The sequence below is a fragment of the Biomphalaria glabrata genome, chromosome 7, assembly GCF_947242115.1.
Source record: "Biomphalaria glabrata chromosome 7, xgBioGlab47.1, whole genome shotgun sequence".
In the NCBI taxonomy this organism is placed as follows: domain Eukaryota; kingdom Metazoa; phylum Mollusca; class Gastropoda; family Planorbidae; genus Biomphalaria; species Biomphalaria glabrata.
In genome coordinates this window covers 23,580,362-23,602,700 of record NC_074717.1, presented here as the reverse complement: position 1 = coordinate 23,602,700, position 22,339 = coordinate 23,580,362, and the positions used below count along the sequence as shown (strand labels likewise).

Sequence of the window (22,339 nt, the reverse complement as noted above, 5' to 3'; positions counted from 1 at the left end):
TTCTTTATTTGAATGTTTACTACCCAACTTCCGCATAAATATTGCGCATGGACTATTTTGTCACACTTCCGACACGTACAGCTCCCTTATATATTGAGAGAAAATAATTTTATCTGGGGTCAAAGTAGACTACTGTAAAACTTAGCTTTTTTTCTCCCAAGGGGAAGAACGAGATAGGGTCTGGAGCTAAGATGATTTTTAAGCCCCTAGATGCATTAGCCAATTAAAACCCAGATATAATGCTTCTAAATAGACACTAGAAACAGATAAATTGTACATGTACAACCCAGACTCTCCTTTCCCACTTAAACATGTAAATGGGGGTGGCCAACAAGTTTTACCTTTTCTGAATAAGAAAACATATCGTCATATGACGCTAGTCATCAAAGGGAAATAGCTTGACACAGTAAATATGAGGAAATAAACAAATTGTTATTGTTTTTTTTTTTAAACATTTACAGAATAATTTTGTTGTTAGTTAAAATAATATAGTACAAAATGTATATTTAAGTTATGTATGTGTTCTTGTGTGTGTTTGTTACATGTTTCACAAAAAAAAATTCGTAACCTATTTATAAAAAAAAAGTTAATGTGGTGTATGCAAAAACTTATAACCATTTATTTTAAACCATTTAATATGCAACAAATATGTACAAATGTTATAGCACTTAAGTGCACATCCTTATACAATAATAAATTGGCATCAATGGGCAGCTGAAAAAAAAAAGTCACAATAGCAATATCATTGTAAACCTCGAGCCTACAATTATTGATCGACCAGGTGCGCTAAAAGGCCATTGTGTGAAACATCAACATTCTAAGAGATTGTCAAAATCAAAAGAGAGTATACTACATGAAGTCTCCCCCAGCCCCTTTTCCCCATGTCTCTTAAGCATACCATTACACGCTCAAAAAAAAAAAAAAGCAGGTGAGAGAGAGAGAGAGCAGGAGACTAGCGATTATCTGATTGATACCAAAAAGGCTAAGGTGAGACAGGCACGCACTGCGCTAGTGGAGCTGTGCTACGGGGAAAAAAAAAGTGCCCCATAGGTAGAGAGAATACTCCTCCTCTTCTCCCCCGCAACAGAGGCGATTTTTTCCCCTAGCGCGACCAGCTAGGCTAGGCCCAAAGTAGTGGCCATGGTGTGACGTCAGTTACAAGCCGAGAATGAAAGCGTGGAGCGTGGGAAAAGTGATTATATGGCTTGTGTCGTTGCGCTAATGTACAAAATAATAAAATTAAGGATGAAATGTCTTAATAATAACATGTTTAATATATAGAAGACGTCTATTTCCTTTGAAGTACACGTCCAATAAATCACCAAACAGGCCAACAACTTTTACAGAGACAAAAATCATGACGAAAACTTTTACGCATCAGAAAACCCAACCTTCACATCAGATCTAATTTTAACTATGCGTAGTGATACATTACAAAATAGCTATTTTTATAGACAAAAGGATGACGAATTCATTGACACCATCAATTTATTCATAGGCGACATAGGTTAGACCATTACGGAGTTATGAATTTTGAAACTTAAAAATGGCCGAAGAATGGCTTAGCGTGTCCGACAACCATCCTTTACTCTATTATACTCTATATTCTATTCATAATTCATGTATTCTAAGAAAAGTTGTTTTTTTTATTGTTATTGAATCATTGTGATTGACAGACATCATCATCATGATGAACGATACGATCATGAATCATGCAATTCTCACCTAGATATAGATCTATTTAGATAGATCTATCCAATTGAAGCCCAGAGACCTATTAATATGTGTCAAATATTCAGGCTCAAATTAATCTATAGATCATAGATTCTATATGAGGAATGTGAGATCTATTCTAGAGAGCAGATCTTCTCGAGTCAACCAGCTTTTTTATTCTTTTTACTTCTTGTCTGCTTTACTTTATGCTGCAAAGCGTTTTGCGACGGCTTCCGGTTTCGATTATCTTTTAATAAATGTCTTGAAAATAACTATTGGATGATTTAGATACTGCTAGCCAATCAGAGCCTTCTACTTATCTCATAACAATATGGCTGAACAAACTGAAGGTAGTATATAATATGTAAATTACACCAACAGCTCCTGTTAATCCAGATGACTTTTTGTATATTTAGATCTTATCTTATATATATTATTATTATAATTACAGACGTTCCTTCTAAAAAAAAAAGATAATTACATCCTATGCATTTTATGAGTCAATCTAGGCATACGTCAATAAACTACTTATTCATTCATTATTTGTCATTCCGACCGTTACACTCTCGCACTCTCGTGACTCTCGGCCTCGATGTTACAGTTACACCGTTATTTATCATTATTGACATTATTTTATCATTATAAAAAAAATATTTAACTTCTAAATTTATAATTAGTAAAGTAAATATATATATTGACTTCTTATTAAAAACTTCCTATTGTAACTTATTAATATTATTGTTAAAATAATTATTATTAATTAAACTAGAATCTAGATTTTAACTAGATCTACTTCTACTAATCTACTAACTTAGTAACTAAATACGAAAAACATGCATATATGTAACCCTGCCGGACCAAGTAAGGGTGGAGGGTGCCTGACATGTAAATAAGTTTCCAACCTAACGGGATTAACAACCAGCACACTTTTATTTAATACGCCATGGGCACTAACACTACGGTACCCCCTTTTCCCATTCATCTTTGCCTGACATCTCCGCCCCCTTCCGTTTTCCCGCGCTTTTACACCAGCGTAGCTCATTTCTTTTCTGCCTCGATAGAGAACAACATCGGACAGATAAGTTAACTTAAGACTATTTTGTGTTAATTGTTTTTTCATTTTTTGTTTGTTTTGTAGCTGATGAAGGCCTCGTGGCCCAAACGTCCTTTGTTTTACTTGGTCCGGCAGGGTTACATATATGCATGTTTTTCGTATTTTCTATACAGTCGTTTACCCCTGCAGCAGTAAATCTTTGTTTTTTTGAGTCTTTTAACTTAGTAACTAATAGTAACTAGCCTAGCCCTAGGCCCTGGCCTAGGCTTAGAAAAGTTAGTTAGGGCCTAGACTTAGACTTGAGACAGATTGACAGATCAAATCTATCATCTAAACTCTAACTCTAGACCTAGGCCAGGCTAGGCTAGACCTACTAACTAGTTACTAGTAGATCTAGAGTCTAGATCTATCTAAATCTAAGACTAAGTCAGAAATAGTCTTACTTAGCCAAAAAAGTCTTGTTATGCCTGCAAATGCAGTAAAGTAAATATATATATTGAAAATAATATTGACTTCTTATTAAAAACTTCCTATTGTAACTTATTATTGTTAAAATAATTATTATTAACTAGGCCTAGGGGCCTAAGCCCTAGGCTTAGAAAAGTTAGTTAGGGCTTAGACTTTAGACAGATTGACAGATCAAATCTATCATCTAAACTCTATCTCTAGACTAGACCTAGGCTAGACCTACTAACTAGTTACTAGTAGATCTAGAGTCTAGATCTAAGATATCTATCTAAGTCTTAGTCTTACTCAGCTATAGTCTTATGCCTGCAAATGCGTGATCCAGAATTGTGTAACTGACATTGAAAATCAATAATTATTAGCTGCATCGTTTTTAATGAGCTCAATAAACTCTTGTCTTCGGAACAACTTCAACTTTGACTTCTAGAAAGTATAAACAGTATGTCATGTAGATTTGAAAGTTTGCTGAAATTTCAAGCACAAGCTAGTGCAAATGTTCTTTGACAGAAATCGCTATTGTAGTTTGTCTGTCAAATTCAATGCCCTCTTTCCTAACAGAAAGCACATAAAGTTGGCAAGATATAAGTTGTAAAGATAGAGATGTCTACCAGGTCAGCTATTTTCTGTATATTTTGCTTTCTGTATATAAAAAAAACTTCTTCACAAAGATAAAAACATCAGTGTGAAATAGCAGAAAACATATTGAACGCATAAAACTCATTACAAAGAAGTAACTATCATGGGAAAAATTATGTCTACCTTTAAACAATGATGTTACACTCACTAACTCAAATTGCCATATTTATCCTCTAGCAAAATATCCGTCTTCTTAAATATGTCACCCTAACTTCTTTTTTAAAAAATTAAATTTGTGATTAACGATCGTTTCATAATTCGTCAATCAAAAATCAATGCGAGTAGTGTCCTTTTGCTTTGTTACATCAAATGAAAATGTATACCAACTATGGTACGAATATGCTTGGTGGAGATACAAACAAAAATTCCGATGAGGAATAGATAAAAACTCAAATTTCTTATGGTCTTAGGCGACCCTAACAAAGGGCCATTTGACCCCTAAAGGGGTCCTGATCCACAGGTTTAGAACCCTTGCTGTAGTGTGTAGTCACATACTATACTCTGATCGTCCTGAGACATGACGTTAAACTGCGCTCCTCTTTCCTTAGCACTTTTGGAGCTCAAAAGTGCCCTACTTCTTTTCTATCATTGTGTCTGCCTCCTCTTTTTCTCAGTTTGCCTTCATTGATCATCACTCTGTCTTTTTATCTTTAAAACCTCCCTATGTCATAGACCAGTCCGTTTGCCGTGAACTGCGACGGGTAAGGAGGGGGGGATATAAAGAGATCCTGGTGTTAGAGTAGGTATTTATCTGAGGATAAACCACCACAACACAATACTTTGACTCCAAGTTCCCCTAGACCTGAGGACCAGATGGCCTGCTCTGGGTCAACCGGCTGGTCATGCTGGAGTGGCAGTGGCTTGAGGGTCATTCAGGGAGCTGCTGTATCGGACACTTGTCCGATGCAGCTGCTGACTGAGTATAGCACCTGTGTAGCCCTGGCGGGCTTATTCTTGACACCCGAATGGCCCGTCCCCTTGTTTGACTCGATGGTGGGTGGGGAGCACAGGTGCCGAACTAATATTAAACCTCATGGATAAAAAAGTACCAAAAAACTACTTGCCCCAGATTTATGTCTGGGCAAGAGATGTCATATTGATGCAAAAAAGGAGGAGGCCACAAAAAGCTATACTACCTGACCATCATTTTTGGTGGTCAGGTGCACGAGGGGAAAAGCCTGACAAAGATGAGCCCTTTTCTAATCTATAAGGGACTTAAGTCAGTAGTTGGAGAGCCCAAGAGTGTATCTAAGCTACACAAATCATTGGAACTTCTCTTAGAAGTTGATAGTAAGATACACTCTGATGGGCTTTTACGATGCAGAAGAATCTGTGATCTCCAAGAGAAATTTTTTAGAACACACAACTTAAAAAAACTATTCGACAATGTCGACCCTGGGAAGGTACTGGGCTTTGTCCGGGAGGTGGGGTTGTCTATGAAGATCTGATTTATGAATTATAATATATTTACATAAGATTTTTACCGAATTATTAAATTTTTACTACCTTTACTATTTTAACTGTGAATAGACCTTGTTTTTAATGATTTAACTGTATAGAATTTAGCCCTTGTTATATAAAGGGAGAGTGATCCTTAAAGGATTACGGGCACGACATGGCCTAAATTGTGCCGATGTGCCTAAACTCAAAACTCAAACTCTATACTCTGATACTGTCTACTCTGTGTCTCTGTAAGTCACTACAAGTGTAATCATAGTAAAGCCATAGAATAATAGATCTATATAGACTAGGACTAGTCTTTGGTTTTCCTGGCTGATTAAATGATTCTAGACTAGACGACTTCTTCCCTATAAACTCTAGAGAAGAGGCTAGATCTAGATCTAAGTCTCTAAGTGTCAATAAGAGACAAAGAGAGTCTAGATTAGTCTAGAAAAAGAATCTAGATCTAAATCGATAAAGTATATAATATAATATTATATATATATATATATATATCAGACCTGCCTACCAAAAAAAGTCCAAATGCGTAACGCTGATGGTCAAAATGCGTATTTTGGCACCAGAATGCGTAACACTTACGCGATCCACTATTTTGTCATATTTATATATATAATATTAGATCTAGATGTCATGATTAGATCTACAATCTAAAAATCTAGATCAATACGACTATAGAGATGATATCTAGACTAGATCTATGTCTATATAATGAAATAATCTACTCTAGATCTGGGCTCAAGAGTATTACCGATGCCGTGGATCCGCTACAAACGTAGGTCTACCCCAAACTTTCGTAGGCCTACCTTCATACTTGATCTATTCTATACTAAGACTAAGAATCTATTCTAGATCTAGACTAGATGGTAGTAGATGTTATCGATCTAGATCTAGTCAATCTAAATCATACTACAACTAAATTGGATCTAGATCTAGATTGTAGAGTAATAGTAATGTACAGAATCATGACATAACGTAATGACTAGCTAGAAAGCTGCTAGATCTATTCCTGTCTAACAAGTTATCTAGATTCTAGATCTAGAATCCAGATCTAGATCTAGACTAGATATCTACAATGTCACTCAATGTGTTTTGAATCGATAGCATTTCGATATTTTTTTCTATACAAATGAATACGGGAATCAGGGATTCAACATAATTAATTTCTACTAATGAACTTACAAAAAAAAAAAAAAAAAAAAGCCACGTTGGTGTATCAGCTAAATGACGGTACCAACCTGGTACCAACCCGCCACTCCCTCACTCTCGCGTTCTTCATTTCTAGACTAAATCTAATTGCTAATTCCGATAAGAACCATTCAACGTATAGATCTGAACACAATGTCACAATGTGTTCCCCCACCTTTTCTGTTCCTCCTCCCCTCCAACCGTGACCTCCGTGACCCAACAGGACGGCTTAGCATGACCTCCGTGACCGCTCGTAAGCTAGTCAAGAGAGGGGGAAAAAAGGATACGAAATGCGTAACGCGACGGGTTAAATGCATATTTGCGTACTGATGGTCATTTTTGGGAGATTTTGCGTAACGAATACGCATTTTGCGTAACGGTAGGCAGGTCTGATATATATATATATGGTGGAAAACAGATTGAGCTCTACTTCAAGGACCATTTTTTTAAAATCATATTCAAACTGGTTTTTATAGACATATTATACATCATTTTTGATGCCCAAGAATAGAGGAATAAAAAAAAAAATCAAAAGCATGAGACAATTATTTAACATGAAAAAATGTCAAACACACTTACCCCTAAAAATGAAAAAAACAACATAAATCACAGATGTGTCCAATAATCCATGAATTTCACAAATTCACAATATTATGATAGAAAAATGTGTCACAAAATAAAAAAGTATAGTTATAGAACATTTGAAAAAAATAAAGGATAAATTGCTTTTTTTAACATTTTGTGCATATTAATTGAGACCCCATGACTCCACTACCTTCCCTAAAAAAAAGAGTCGCAAATTATACTTTATCGTCATCTTTAATGACAAAACCAGTAACAGTTTTAACATATCATACACATCAATTTTAATGCCCAAGAACAGAGGAATTTTTAAAAAAGTAAAATCAATGGCATCTGACATTTATTTACAAGAAAAAAATAGGTTTTTAATCACACTTACCCCTCAGAATGAAAAATCCATCACTAATAAAAGATATGCCTATTAATCCATAAATTTCACAAATCCAAAAAAAATATAAACAGAAAATGTGTCACAAAATAAAGTATATTTATAGGAAATTTGAAAAAAAACAACAATATTTTGTAAATATTTATGACTATAATAAATCCCCCCCTCCCCCCTGACCTTGTTCTTTTCCCGTTCTTAGCTTATCTAGTTTCACTACTATCTGACATTGTCATGTAGAGTTGTGCATCGCACTTGGAACTCTGAGGCCAGCAAAAGTGATCAAAAGCTCCCTTCCACCGGTCTGAAGTGGGCTTCGTGTTCCTCCTTCACACCACCCTTTTGACGGGGGGGTTGGGGAGGTGTGAGATTCAAGGTTAAAGTTAAGAGTTTGATTTTTCTATTAACTTTCGGTGGACACTGACACTCCTGACTTACGGAGTAGAGACGCGGCCAAAGGCCACACCACCGGCACCCCTGTCATATTCCTTTGATCTACCAGGCTAACCGTGCAGGACATGCCCTAACCCTTCTAACACCAAACAGTGACTTGTTATAGTTCACATGATATAAGTTAAACATAAATGTTAGCAGAAATAAAAAAAACCCACTAAAATAACTTATATATATATAATGTACAAAAACTACTAATGTTTTTTCGCTTAAAAAATGTGTTTAAAATGTGTAATAAACAGATTTTTTTCAATATCTATATTATACAAAGATAAACAAAGTGTACATTCTAACCCTTCTGGTTTATAATTGGATCTGTTCGATCGATCTATAACACTTATAAAAAAAAGTATTGACGATTTCCCCACATTTATTTAAAGTCTTCGTTGTCCCCTACCCCATTCCATTCCATTTTTTTTTCATTCAAAACTATGTCCAAACTTGCCAGGAGCCAGCTGGACAACTTAAATGGACACTGTCATAAGCCCCCCACTTTGCGAGTACTGTGACTCTCGCCTCACCGTGGAACATATCCTCGTTGATTGCCCCAGATACCAGGATGTCAGGGCGAAATATTTTAGAGCCACTAATCTAAAAACACTATTTAATAATGTCGACCCTGGGAAGGTACTGGGCTTTATTCGGGAAGTGGGGCTATCTACGAAGATCTGATTTCAGAATTTGTGAACATGCACTATTTACATTAGATTTTTACCAAATATTTAAATTTTTACTACCTTTACTATTTTAACTGTGAATAGACCTTGATTTTAATTATATGACTGTATAGAATCTGGCCCTTGTTGTTTAGAGAGAGAGTGGTCCTTGAGGGACTGCAGGCACGACATGGCCTAAATTGTGCCGATGTGCCTCAAATCAACAAATCAAATCAACTGTCATAAGCACTGTGTTTACATTCATAAGTACCCACATGTATCAATATTCCATTTCTTTTTTAACCAGCAGCGATATTCTCTTTTTTTTTTTTAACCATTTAGATCGCACTTGGTTTAACACCTTAGGCAAATAACAAAATCAGTGATGGGAATTTTCCGACAATTGTCGGAATTCCGATAATTTCTTCTGATCCGATTTTCTAGAAAAAAAATCCGAAGTTTTCCAGACATTTTTTTTTTCTAAATCCGATTTTTTTTTTATGAAAAAAAAATCCGATTTTATTATTTTTCCATTTTCGGAAGAATGCGAAATAAGATTTTTGATTTGTTTTGAACATGCGTACATCCGGTCTTTTGACACAGTTAAAGTTCTATTTTTAAAAAAATCTTGTGTTACCGTATTGTCTTATAAGTCTAGATCTTGGTCCAGACTAGAGTGGTTTGAATCAGTCTAGATAGATATATTCTAGATAAGATATCTAGATTCTTTAATTTGAATACTTTTGATCTAGATCTAGAGCATCTAGACTTCAATGGCTGCTTGCCAGCTTTTGAAAAGTATTAGACTGATTAGACTTAAACGTAAGAGTATCATGAATGATGCCCGGTCGCTATGTTACGTATGTAAACTATGTAGATCTAGCGCTAATCGCCACTATTACTACAATTCTAGATGTATTATTTTTTCGCTGTTGTTACAATGGCCCCTAGATTTTTCTAATTTGAACCCTGCCTGCCGACTTCCATGAGTTCAAATGGGATTAGATTTAGACATCTAGATCTATTATAATAATAATAAGATCTAGATCTACTTATCTAAATCTAATAGTAATACTACTAATAGAGTTAGAGTGATACTGTGATAGACCTACCGTGTACCGGCCATCTGGATTTATATATAGATCTAGAATATACTTTTTTTATATAGTAGTAAGTAGGCCTTCTTTAACTTCTTTACATGACTATAGTGAGTTACTGAGTATAAGCCTGATAGAATGTAGATATCTAATAATAATATATTGGATCTAGAGACTAGAGTCAAGTTATTAGATATAAGTAGCTCTAGATTATAGATCTATCTATAGTGAGGGATATATATATATTTTAATATAAAAGTTTAAAAATTTTCTCTAACTAATAACTTATCATTACTAATGCTATAAATGTATAAAAGCCCAGTGTGGTAGAGATCCATTTCTTCTAAACAACTTGTATCTGCATGAAAAAGAGTCACATAAGGAAGCCTCAATTTGCAGTTTTATTGCTAAACTTTCTCTTCCTCTAAGCATTGCTCCTCATCTGGTTGTTCTTGCTCATCTTGCTTAAGAACTCAACTGAGATTCAGCAGCTTTTCAAAGCATTTTTGGTGGACTTCATGTGCAAAGCTTAGTAAACAGTTTCTCCTGTACAAAATTTAATAATTATTGAAACAAACAGAAGTGTAGCTCATACTTTTGAAGTATTTCCAAAACTCAAGCATGTTTTTCAAACATATTTAACCCTTATAGTTGTTTGAGAAAGAAGTTGTTACAATATCTGTAAAGCAGTTATCTATTATAGAATACTCAGACTGCAAAAAGCTTTCTCCTCCCATCAATATATATACAAACAATAGTGCCATGAATGCATTTTGTGTGCAGTAATGCTCAATGCAATGTAAATGTTATGTAATACAACATTAATTAAAGAAAATATTAAATAAAATGATTCTACATAGTTAAAAAAAAATTCAGCAACATCTTTTTTTAAGTCGCCACGACAGGCCAGTTCAAAAACGGGGGGGGGGGGGGGGGGGGCTTACAAAATTTCCTAAAATTTTTGCAAAGTCAGTTCCCATCACTGCAAAATTATGCAAAAATAAATGTTACTAAATCAATCAAAGAAATTTAGATTTCCCAGCCTTGAGTTACCTAGTATATCCCTTAGATATGCATGTTCAACATTAAAATAGCATTTGTTAATGTCATTGATAAAGGAATATTAGGGAAATCCCATGTATGGTTTGCACTTGTTTCTGTACCTATTTAGAAGCATTCTAGATTGGCCATATTTAGCTGATACCTCAGTGGTCTAAAAAATCTCCTTAACCTCGGACCTACACTCCTTCAGTCCTAAAAGAAAAAAAGGGACATTGGCATACCATTGCACTTTGAACCCAAGTAAAACCCATGTTTTTGAGACTGATTATAAACTAAGTGTGTCTGAACTATAAAGAAATGGAACATGCACAAAAACAATAGACTAGTTCAGTCATTGCTATCAAAATAAAGGCTCATTTGAACAAATATTGTGAGTTGTTCACTGATATCTACTAAAAAATATGTAAATATAATTATAACATTTAAATTTTAATAGTTGTAAGTTATTCATACTCATAGTAATCATAGAAATAGGATGGCTGCCTGGTCATGGGGTATGCACGCAGGACTTTCTATTGGACTTCTTGATGGTCCTGGGTTCATACCCTGCCATCCAGTCGTCCTGCGGGAGGTTTGGACTAGGAAGTAGATTATCCTTAACTCTTAAAAGAACATCCAAAACGTGTTAAACATAAAATTTTACAACCAAACAAACATTTTTATTCAAATAATCTCTACAACTAGATCGAGATTAGATTGAATAAGATCTATAGACAAAAAAAATCAGGTTAGAATTTTTAGAAAATAAAGTTATAAAACCAAAAGATAAAATAGTAATTTTTTAAGCTTAGTGACTAGTGCCAAATCTGTGACTTAACTCTAAACATTGCAATATGCAAGGAAATTAAAACATTTTAAAGCAATGTAAAATATTTTCTTTTTAAATTGTTTCAAAATATTTATCTTTCAAAAAAAATGTATTTTTATGTAAATATATAACATTGCTGATGGTCTTAAAAAAACACAAACCAACATAGATTCTTATGAGCGAAATTTCAGCTGGATAGGGCTGAGGTTCTGGATCTTTTTTTGACCCTGGGACCCATTTATATAATCAAAACTTGTCCATGGATCCCTAGCTGAAAAAGCTACATAAATACATATTATATACATTAAACAAATACTATAAAAAAATTACCAAATAAAAAAAAAAAATTTTGTTGAGGGAGTGTTTATTGGGATTACAACTTCTGTTTAAATTAAGATTTAAAAAAAATAATGACTTGGATGAGGTTCATGAGATTTTATGAATGTATTTTTGCACTGTTCAAAGAGAGCAGATTTCGAGGTGGTTTCTTGTATTTCTGATGAGGTTCATTACAGCAATGAATCCACATTTTACCAAAAAAGAAGACGGGTTTAAGTTCCTCGCTTGTGGATATTTCAAGTAAATATGTTCATGCACAAAAGGGTTCAACACCCAGTCAGGTATATTTAAGTGAAGAATGTCTTCAAATGTTCTATTTAGGTCGTCATAGAATAGTATGTTATAGACATATCAAACAGTAGTGATGGGAGAGTTGATGATTATTCAAGTTATTAACTGTCGTTTAATTTTATTGTATACAATTTTCATCTCTCTGCGGACCCTTTTTGGTCATCCCAGGGGTCTGCAGACCCCTGTTTGATAAACACTGAGATAGGGTAATAAATGATTCAAATTTTTTACTATGATGAAAGTGTGAGTTAATAGTACAAAATGAACATAAAACAAGATTGTTATTATATAAAATCTTAGGAATCCTCCTTTAAGATTATTTTTGTTTCATAAAATAGAAGAAAAATTGAAAAACATAGACCAGTGAGCCAACACAATGGGTTTCTGATTCAAAACATTATAGCAGCTAGTCTAGCAGTTTCCAAATTAGATTGATAAGAATGTCAAAGTACCTAACTAAGCTACATAAAGCTTGTGTAAAAATGAAATGATATGATAAATTTGTTGTTGTGCTTATAAAACATTGACTAGGAATTCACATTTTCGAAAACCATGATAAAGTTCACTTTGCTAGCAGACATATACTTAAATAATATTTAAAGTCAGTGAGTGCAACTTCCCAATAGAAGATGCCCCTGATTACAGCCAGCTCTGGAGAAACTTCATGCTTAAACTTTGTTCCAAAATCTTATGCTTTCTTTTTTTTTTTTTTTTTTTTTTTTTTTTAAATTGTTCTTGTTTATTTGGCAATTGCAATATAATTTTCACTTAACAGATCTGAAGGCTTTTGAAAGAAGACTCACAGAAGTTATTAGTGGTCATCAACCAGCTGCAAGATTCTGGAGAAGTAAGTGTTTTTAGTTTAGTAAGAATGAAACCAAACAAAAGGGGCACTAATAAAAGTAATTAACTCCAATAAATGATGAACATGCATGTCTTACAGTTCAAGTGTTCCTTTAGGAGGGAATATTATTCAATCCTAGCCCAAATCTTCAGCAAGATGGGATGGGATGGCGGTGAGCCAGGTTTGAGCAGTCCAGAGGGCATACTGCATGACTAGGCAGCACCGGATATATGGTACCGGAATAAAGCATCTGTAACTTTTATTTTATATTTAATAATGGGTTGACATACACATTTTTTTTTCTTTTCCAGTTATATTTATCTTCGTCACTCTGTGCACTATGGTTGGAGCATGGACTTGGTTATTTGACCCTGAAACTTCACAGGTATTCAATCAATAATTTCTGCTATTTAATGTATATTTGATAATATATATTTTTATGTTAGTAACTACTAACAGCTACTGACCTAAATGAATTTTTACTATATACATGCTATCCCAAAATTGAAAACTTTTTTTTTTATGTATAGTTGGACATGTGTTTAACTTTTCAAGTTCACTTTTCCTAAGACAATGTTCAGTTGCCTGCTGCAGCCATAAAGATCAAACACATCAAGAAAATATTTAATAGTAGCATTTTCATTCACAGTCCTTATAAATGCGTAAAAAATAGGTTATGAAAATCTGATCACTCTTTCAGTATTATCAACTAATTTGTCTCATTATTGTAGGTTAAAATATGTCTTAGTATTTATTATAATTCATTTCATGACCCCCTTATCTAAGGCCCAGGAATGCGCTCAGAGAGGAAAACTCTGGTGCTGCTGCAAAGCAGCTAAAACATCACAGGAGATAACAGTTACAGGTTATAAGCTCAACTTGATTGGCATAATGTATGGTGATTCTGCCCCGTCTCAAGACGTAACCAAGCCCAGTGACTCACCTAAGGAGCCATAAATTTCAGTATCAATTCTTAGGAATAAAGGCTTTTTACAATGTTAAGAGATAGGATTACTTGTCTTGAAATTCTTAGGTTAACTGTCAGCCACATGACCAGATGGAAAGTCAGTGCGCATTTTTTTGGTGTAGGGAAAGGGTTAAAATTAACCAGTACATAAAAAATGGCTAGCAAATTTGGCATATTTTCTGCTATGGTAAAAGAAATTTAAAAATTTAATGTCTTTTTAAAACTCAAAATTACTTTTTTTTTTTTGGATAGGTGTTATTATGTAGTATAATAATGCTTTTCATTTAATGCCAGTTGATAGTCTTAATTTTTAAAAAATTCTATTGGCCATTTGAAACAACATTGATATCATTTGAATAAAAATGAAATGGCCAAATGCAATTAGGTTTATTCATAGATCTGTAATATATGTACTTTTTCCATTTCACTTTTCCTAATAAATGTTTAGTTTCCTGCTGCACTCATAAAGATCTAAAATGTTACCTTGCTTGAAAGAATAATTTTCATTTATTAAGATTTGATATTATTTTTAGGAATATTCCACATTAATCTCATTATTTTTTTTGTTTTTATAGTTAAGTAGATTTAACTGTGAACAAAATATGTAGCACAATCTATATATATAATTCTCTTCATGGCTCAAGAGTTTGGACACGCAAGAAGAAGTAAAGGAATGATCACTCTTTTATTTCTGCAAGTCAGACGAACTAAAGTTACCCTACGAAAAAAAGGGGGGGAGAACAAGTAGCATTCACCCGTCACAAAATAGCAGACTTAACTGTTGTGACCAAGAAGTCATGGAAAGATCACTCTTTTTTATTTCTACCCCACATAGTTTTAGCGGCCTGCGAAAAAAGAGGGGGTAGGAGGAGAACAAGTAATCTACTCTGTATTCACCTGTCACTAAATAGCAGGGCTGGACTTAACCATTGTGGGCTCTATGCGAAACGGAATTCACAGGGCCCAGTTTGGGTAGGGAAACGGATTATAAGTTAAAATTAAGAGTTTATATCAGAAAATACATTCGTCTTTGCATTTATATTCATTCTTTACTACGTACAGAATTACTTTACGAGCCTTGCGTGTAGCAAAGTCATACAGTATATCATAAAAAATTTATTTCCTGCATAGATCACGCTCAATAGCAAGAATTACCAAATGTTTCAATCTATTTACGAGAATTGTTGACCTCAAGTAATTCTTCATTACTTTGAAGCGCGAGAAGCTTCTTTCACCAAATTACACAATTATGGGTAATGCATAATGCCGTTTTTACTTACATCGCGTAGGATTTGCGTTTTCCATATTGAATGACACCCCAAAAATGACAATTTGTTGTCTATATATTTCAGGAAGTATTTTTTTTTTTTTGTGTTTTCAAAAGATTTTAATAATTTCCGGATATGTCCATGACTTTTTCGTACATTTTGCAATTTCAGGAGATTTCAAGGAGCTCCTGGTAAATCGAGAGGCCGCGGAAAATCTGTTATAAGTTGTAAAATGGTTTGATTTGATAATTTATACACCTAGAATTAGCGCGGATCCTATATAAGTGCGAGCCCACTCTACTTTCTATCTTAACTGCTTCTAACGCTTATCCATATGAGACTAATAAAATAGAAGCCTGTGGGCTTCATATCCCTCCTTTAAAGGTTCTCATAGCTTTATGGACTATCTCTTTTTTAGGGTCTGGCCTATCAATCATATCTTGTCTTCTTTTTTTTTTTTATCCTTCCTGGTATTTGCATTGCTGAAAAGATATCTTTGCAGAGGTGACACTCTTTTACTTTCTTTGTATTTTTTGTCATCTTCCCTATTCTCTTGAATAGAATTGTGTTCCCAAAAAGGTTTCTGCTGCATTGCACCTTCCTGTTAAGAACAGGCCTTGCATTGACACATGAAAAGTTTTGTTGCTTATTTGTTAAATTGGGATTTTAAAAATAATAGTATTGTTTCTTAAAGGTTATGAGTATTTTTAAATAATTATAAATATTTTTGTAAATGTAATGTTATTAAAATGTTATGTGTGATACTATTAAAAGTGGGAAGCGTGGTTGAGAAGCTAAGTGCGCTTGAACTTGGCTTGTCTTGGCTACCTAGAAGGTGTTCGAGGTTCGACACCCACTTCGGGCAGAGTTGCGTATACTGAGCGCCTAAAGGCAGCACGGGAAAACCAACTCCTAGATACCCCCCCCCCCCTCACTGGTCTACAAATGAGATTGGACTAAAGTGCTCTGAGCATGCTATAAGCATGAAAGTAGCGCTATATAAAAGCTATAATAATAATAAAAAAATTCTTATGAAAATGCTAACAATTTTTGACCTTTCAGGTGTCTTTGTCACAGTCCTTGTGGAACCATCCATTCTTCACAATTAGTTGTTCAATCTTATTGTTATTGTTTCTCTTTGGTATACACAAAAGAGTGGTAGCAGCATCAATGTATCCTTTTTTCAGCATTTCATTTTGTACAATGAGTTAGAAATATGTGAAAAGGTAGATGAGGTTAAGCTGTTCATATTTTTCACGGGTAGGTGTATTTACAAGAATCAGTGGCAAAATAAATAGTTTTGTTAAATGAGGTAGTTGGCCACACTATGTTTAATGAGAGAGTCTACTGCTAAGAGGATCTAAGCTTAAGCGAGATTAATGGTAATAGAAGACCTGAACACTGACCTGCAACGTCACAACCTGTGGGCAGTTTAGACCAATAGCTTGTTGCCATGTCGCAGGTCTGTATGATGTGGCAACGAGCTATTGCTCTAAACTGCCTATAGGTTGTGATATTGCATGTCAATGTTATGGCCTTCTGTAACGAATGGTTGCTGCTTAATTCATCAGTTACAATGGCAATGAGTGGTGGATTCATCTTGGTTCTTTCATAAGTTTAATTAGATTACTCAATGTGGGGTATCCTTGTTTCTGTTGAGGAGTGGCAGAGATCCTCTTTCTGAAATCAAATAATTGAATCCTCAAGTAGAAATCAGAAAAGATTGTACACACTCTCTATGTTATGCAATAACATAGTATAATCCAAATTCAATAATAGACGCTTTCATACAGATGTTTTGTTCTTTTTGTAAAAACAGATTTGATAATCATACTGATCTTAAGAATAAGCCCTCATATTCTTTATGACAATCATCTAGATCCAAATCTGTGTAAAGTTTTTAAAATGAAAGGGAATATAATTGAAAGGGAATATAATTTTGTACTTTTAAATGTTGGGTTAAATAAACATATGGGGTCGAAATGGCTTAGTTGTTTTATGTACCCAAAAAGTAATAACAGGTGAAATTTCCATATTATATTCTCCACAGCAAGTGGGAGAATCAGTGATAATCAGTGAGTCACTGATCAGGATCAAGGATTTTATATTGTATAAATATGTTTTCAAACGGAAAGCTCAAAAATGTACTTTACTGAAATGAATTATTTTTCTTTCATTGACATTGTGTTTGCTTTAAGGACAGCTTAACCCCCTTCCCTTATGGTTCAGAATTATCGATTTATTTTTATAACTTAATATTATACAGCATTCATTTCTGAACAACTTGGTGTATACAACATTTCCAAATTCAAAGTGGAAGTATTTTAAATATTTGTTTATATTTTGTATACAAACTTAGTTTTTACCACAGAGGTTTTTCATTTTTTGCCGTTTTCTCCTATTAACCATTTTCATTTTTTTTTGTTCAGAGATGGTGTGATAAAAAATTTATTCATGAATATTTTGCCTTGAAATTTGGCACAAATAATGTTGTTTATACAAGTATGAAAGTGAAGCAGAATAATTACCAAAGGTTGAAAACTTTTAGAGCAATTAATTTTTTTCTATGCCTACTCCCCTATAAAAACTTGAAATAATCGGCCACAACCATGTTTAGAGCTGTAACTTTTTTTTTTATTTCAACGAATATTGTTAATTCTGCTTCACAATCTTTTACTAGTATTGGATAATCATCAGCTGAAGTTTTATTGAACTAGATTTAGTAGTTTTCAAGAAATCTTGACATGAAAATTAACTATTTTTTCATCATTTTAACTAAAAATAGCCCCTAAAAACATTTTTCCTATAAAAGTTGATAAGATATAAAGAAGCCTTTTTATTATTAGAACATGTAATTTCTATTTGGGGCTGTCCTTAAAGATACATTTATTGCTCAACCAAGTATTACTATATCTATGAACATTATAACTATTATATTTTCAATAATTTTCTTGACTCTCAAACTCAGAATAGCATCAAGGTGTCGAACCTTCTTAGCAGAATATAACATGTCATGTGATGATGTAAGTGAAAGCTTTAGAACTTGTTTAATTTCTTGTACTATGTATTTTGCTTTATGTTTTTTATATTGCTTTCTGTGAAACTAAATTTCATTTATGCTTCAGTGTATTAAATAAAAAACAATTTTTTTTTCTTGTTGAGAGCTGGCTGCCATTTTGTCCTGCTGGATTGTTAATTTAGTCAAAAGGGCAGTTTCTAATGTAGGTCATAGAAAAAATATATTTGAGGCTACTAGATCAAATTTACTATAAGGCTTTGTACAGTCTGACTGGCCAGCATAAATAATTTTTTAGGAAAGGCTCAAATGTCATTATGGCTTATAGAAAAGTCTCTTTAAATTCTATAATGAAGAACAGTGCATGTATTGGGGTGAGAATCCAACCAGACGTTATTCAGGCCTGTCAGTTATTTGAAAGTTCTACTACATTCTTGTTCTTTCAGTCTGTTATTGACTGTGATTTCTACTTTACTTCAATCTATGGATTGACATTGTTTCTCTGTGGATTGAATTTAAAGAATTTAACATTCAAACTCAAAAGTTATCACTGCATTTTTCCTTTGTAAGTTACTACAGGTTACTGTTACATTGAGAGACAATAATAGTCCTCTCAAACAGAACATAATACTTATCTTGTAATGTGTAGAATATTATTCAGGAAAAAAAAAACATACAATATAGAATTAATCAGAATAAAAAAGTTTTTCAAAAATTAAGAAAGATTGGAAACTTGTATTTCCACTTCATATTTATATACAGGTATTCAAAAGTTTCCCTGAGATTTAAAGCTTCATTTGAAATATAGTTTGCCTGGCCAATGTTTTAATAATAAGGCTTGTCTTCCAGTCCGAAGATTAATGAGGAATGCAGTATGATATTGAACCAACCTTTTGTATGTAATTTCAAATCCAAAGTAAATTGTTTTGTATCCACTGTTTTATAGAGAGCTATTGTTATTATCATTGCTTTTTGTAAAAAAAATAAATAAATAAGGTGCCGGTACTCAGTGATAGATTGCCTAACTTTTAACTACTAGTACATTAATAATAAACGTTAAAATACAAAATGAAAAAGGTGCGTACCAGCACAAAAAAAGCACTGGTTATTATAATGTAGAATAGCACAATTTGTTATCATATCAAGCGTCATCAAAATTTAAAAACACTTTCTTCATTTCTCAGAATGGTAAGCTAATACTAAAACCTCGGCCTGCTCCATGACAAGAGGACATCTTTAATTTGCCTCAGAGAAAGTCATTTTCATCAGTAATTAGCTGGGTACGTAGACGTTTCAAGCGGCCACGTGCTAGAAGTTGACAAATGGCCCCCACATATATTGAATTCCTTACCTCTTCACAATGTGACATATACCCTTTGCTGGCCAAGATCAACAGAAATGTGTATAAGGAGCTTATGCTGTTAACTTAACCTGAAACTTAGAATATACAAGTTAATATTACTACACCAATGTAACCTATATATTTATGTACAAGTAGGGCTTTTATAATTGTTTCAAGGCAGTTTATTATATTCATTAGAAAATGACTTTTTGAATGCTGTATAGCACTAGCCTATAAAAAAAAGTGTCAGTATTTTATGCTCCTTGTAAAAAAAATTTTTTTATCCCTATTGGATCTCAATATAGTCAATCTTTGAATTTAATTCAAGCCTTGACATTCACACTTCCCCCTTTTTTCCCATCCCTTATTCAATATGTGTTGTGATGCACTGGCATTCTGAGGCAGTTAAAGATGGTTGTACACTACAATAGAAAGAAAACTGTAAATATTGTTTATAATGTGTGCACAATGGTGCATGGTAAGCAAGGAGGACTAGTAGTTAGTACTATGTTTCTGAGAATTGTTTGAGTTTCAAAAGTTGATTTTCAAAACTTTAACTCTTACTTTTTATTTAGTTCCCTCTTTTGCCTATTCAAAAGTACTGTTTCCTTCAGTATTCATTTCATAATGTTTGTTATAGTGGCGTAAATGTTTTCTTACGTGATTCTTTTTATTTTTAATCTTTGTTGAAGATTTAGATTTACATTTGAATAATGTTAACAAACAATATCAATATGTGTCTATTTAACATGCTCATTTTTGTTTTCATTTGCATTGGTTTAGAAGTGAGAATACAATTGCATGATGCCCAAACTTTGATTATACACATCTTTCTAGCCATAATTTGTGACCATTCTTAGATCAGTAACCTGCAGCAGGATCTTAATACTAAAGATTTGTTGATCAAGTTTAGAGATTGTTGTTGTTCTTTTAATATATTTAGATAAAAGTCCAATTAAAATTTAGGGCTGAGATTGTGATTCGTTAACATTTTTTTAAAAATATAGTCAATAATATAGTCAACTTAAGTTTCATATTATTTTATTGTTTATAATTTTGTAAGAATGTAAATTAATATAGATTGATAATAAATATCCCAATACAGAAGTAGCAAATAAAAAGCATGGGAAACATGTAAAAAAAATTTCTCCCTAAAGCCCACTGGCCAGTATGAGGATCAAACCGACAACATTGATGTCATTAGCACTATACTCTAACCGACTGAACTAACCGGTCATAGATCAAATAGTCAAACAAAGATCTAGTTCTATACATACATCTAAATAAATCGAAAATAAAATGGGCCAACAAAATTGATCAGTAATTTATTCCAAATAATGTAAAAACACAATTTTCATTATTAGAAATTAATGAAGTGATTTTTTTCAGAAATTTTATTAAAATTGGTTGTAACACATCACAAGTTTATGTGCACGATTTCAGTTCTATAGGATAATGAAATGTCAACATAAATGATTCCAATGTTTTGACTTGGATGAAAGTGTTTATTAAGATTAGGACTTTGAAAACTGTTGCTAGTGTCAGCAGTCTTCCTCATGTACAACATTGTTTATCACCTGGTTTGAACTTAAAATGCTGGTTTAAAACATTATTAGTTTCAGATACAATTCATTATAACATCATGTTCAAGATTTTTATTTTGTACTCAAAGGATATCAAGATGCATGTTGGTCAGTGCAATAAACTGCCAGATCTTTGTGGATCAGTGCAATTAGCTTCATTCCACCATATTAGTTTTGTTGAATGAACTCATTTTTCAGCGTTTAAAAATCATGTTGTTATCACCAATTTTTACCTCTCTTATCATTGGTCACTTTCTCCTCTGTTTCTACTTGAATCTGGAAGCTTATCAGCGAGCATTTTTTTTTTGACACTTCAAACTTTCCTTTGCATTTTATATGTTAAAGCAAGTTAGAAACTTTAAAAAAAAATTTTTTTTTCTTAAATCAGTCATGGTTGAAAGGGGCAGTGTGGCTGAGAGGTTAAGCGTTTGGCTTCTGAACCTGGGGTTCTGGATTCAATTCTCAGTGAAGGCTGAGTTTTGAATTTCGGGATTTTCAGGGTACCCCTTAGTCCACCCAGCTAACTTAGCCAGAATAACATCCCTTACTCCTGTGACTATTATGTAGTTTATTCTAGGAAGCTGAACTCAGGAACTTCTAATAAACATTTAATTTAAATTAAAAAAAGGACTTATCTGCAGTAGGGCAGCATATTCCCTAACAATTTGTATTTTTTTAGTTATTACTTGAAAAATAATATTCATCTTATAATAAACCTTTAAAAAACAAATTTGGTAAAGAATGTTTTACCCTTAAACAAACATTGACTCGACCTTGTACACATTTTTAAGTCTTCCATTGCATGCAATGTTTGTAGTAGAAAGCTAAGCTAAGCTTTCTACACAATTGTAAGTTAAGATTGTTTTTGATGGTTTTGTTAACTATAAATCTCCATAACTCAATGAATTCAATGCTTTACATGTCTATCTATTGAGTGCTGATGCAGGAATCTCCAAGTTCTGGCTGTTAGTGTGAAAAGTAATTACTCCTGCATTGTTATGAATAAAACTTAAATTTCATTAGATATTCTTTAGAATTGTTTTATTTTATTCCATTTATTTTTTGAATGCAGTAATTGCATTGCTTTTGTTTCTCATTAATTGAAATCATGTTTATTATTATTGTAGATATT

The 22,339-nt window shown here is 33.3% G+C and overlaps 2 protein-coding genes across 2 annotated transcripts in view; one reads left to right on the top strand and one right to left on the bottom strand.

Moving 5' to 3' along the window:
* Window positions 1-1,863, bottom strand: part of LOC106072379 (nuclear receptor coactivator 5-like) — an 18,690-nt gene extending 16,827 nt beyond the window's left edge. The window contains exon 1 of the mRNA XM_013232739.2: window positions 1,726-1,863. The gene's annotated coding sequence lies outside the window, so the exon portion shown is untranslated. The remainder of the gene's footprint in view (window positions 1-1,725) is intronic.
* A 104-nt stretch (window positions 1,864-1,967) lies between these two features.
* LOC106072380 (nuclear envelope phosphatase-regulatory subunit 1-like) lies at window positions 1,968-20,536 on the top strand. Its single transcript, XM_013232740.2, has 6 exons — window positions 1,968-2,063; window positions 12,963-13,034; window positions 13,343-13,416; window positions 16,329-16,438; window positions 18,235-18,289; window positions 19,467-20,536. Exons 1-6 carry the CDS (start codon window positions 2,045-2,047, stop codon window positions 19,503-19,505), a joined length of 369 nt encoding a protein of 122 aa, XP_013088194.1. The 5' UTR covers window positions 1,968-2,044; the 3' UTR covers window positions 19,506-20,536.
* The last annotated feature ends 1,803 nt before the right edge of the window (window positions 20,537-22,339 follow it).

What these genes read in the sequence shown, in the direction of transcription:
- LOC106072380 (XM_013232740.2), top strand. An exon ending in AGCTGCAAGATTCTGGAGAA is followed by an intron (nt 13,035 to 13,342) that starts GTAAGTGTTTTT and finishes TTTCTTTTCCAG; the next exon opens with TTATATTTATCTTCGTCACT. An exon ending in ATAACATGTCATGTGATGAT is followed by an intron (nt 18,290 to 19,466) that starts GTAAGTGAAAGC and finishes TTCATTTCTCAG; the next exon opens with AATGGTAAGCTAATACTAAA.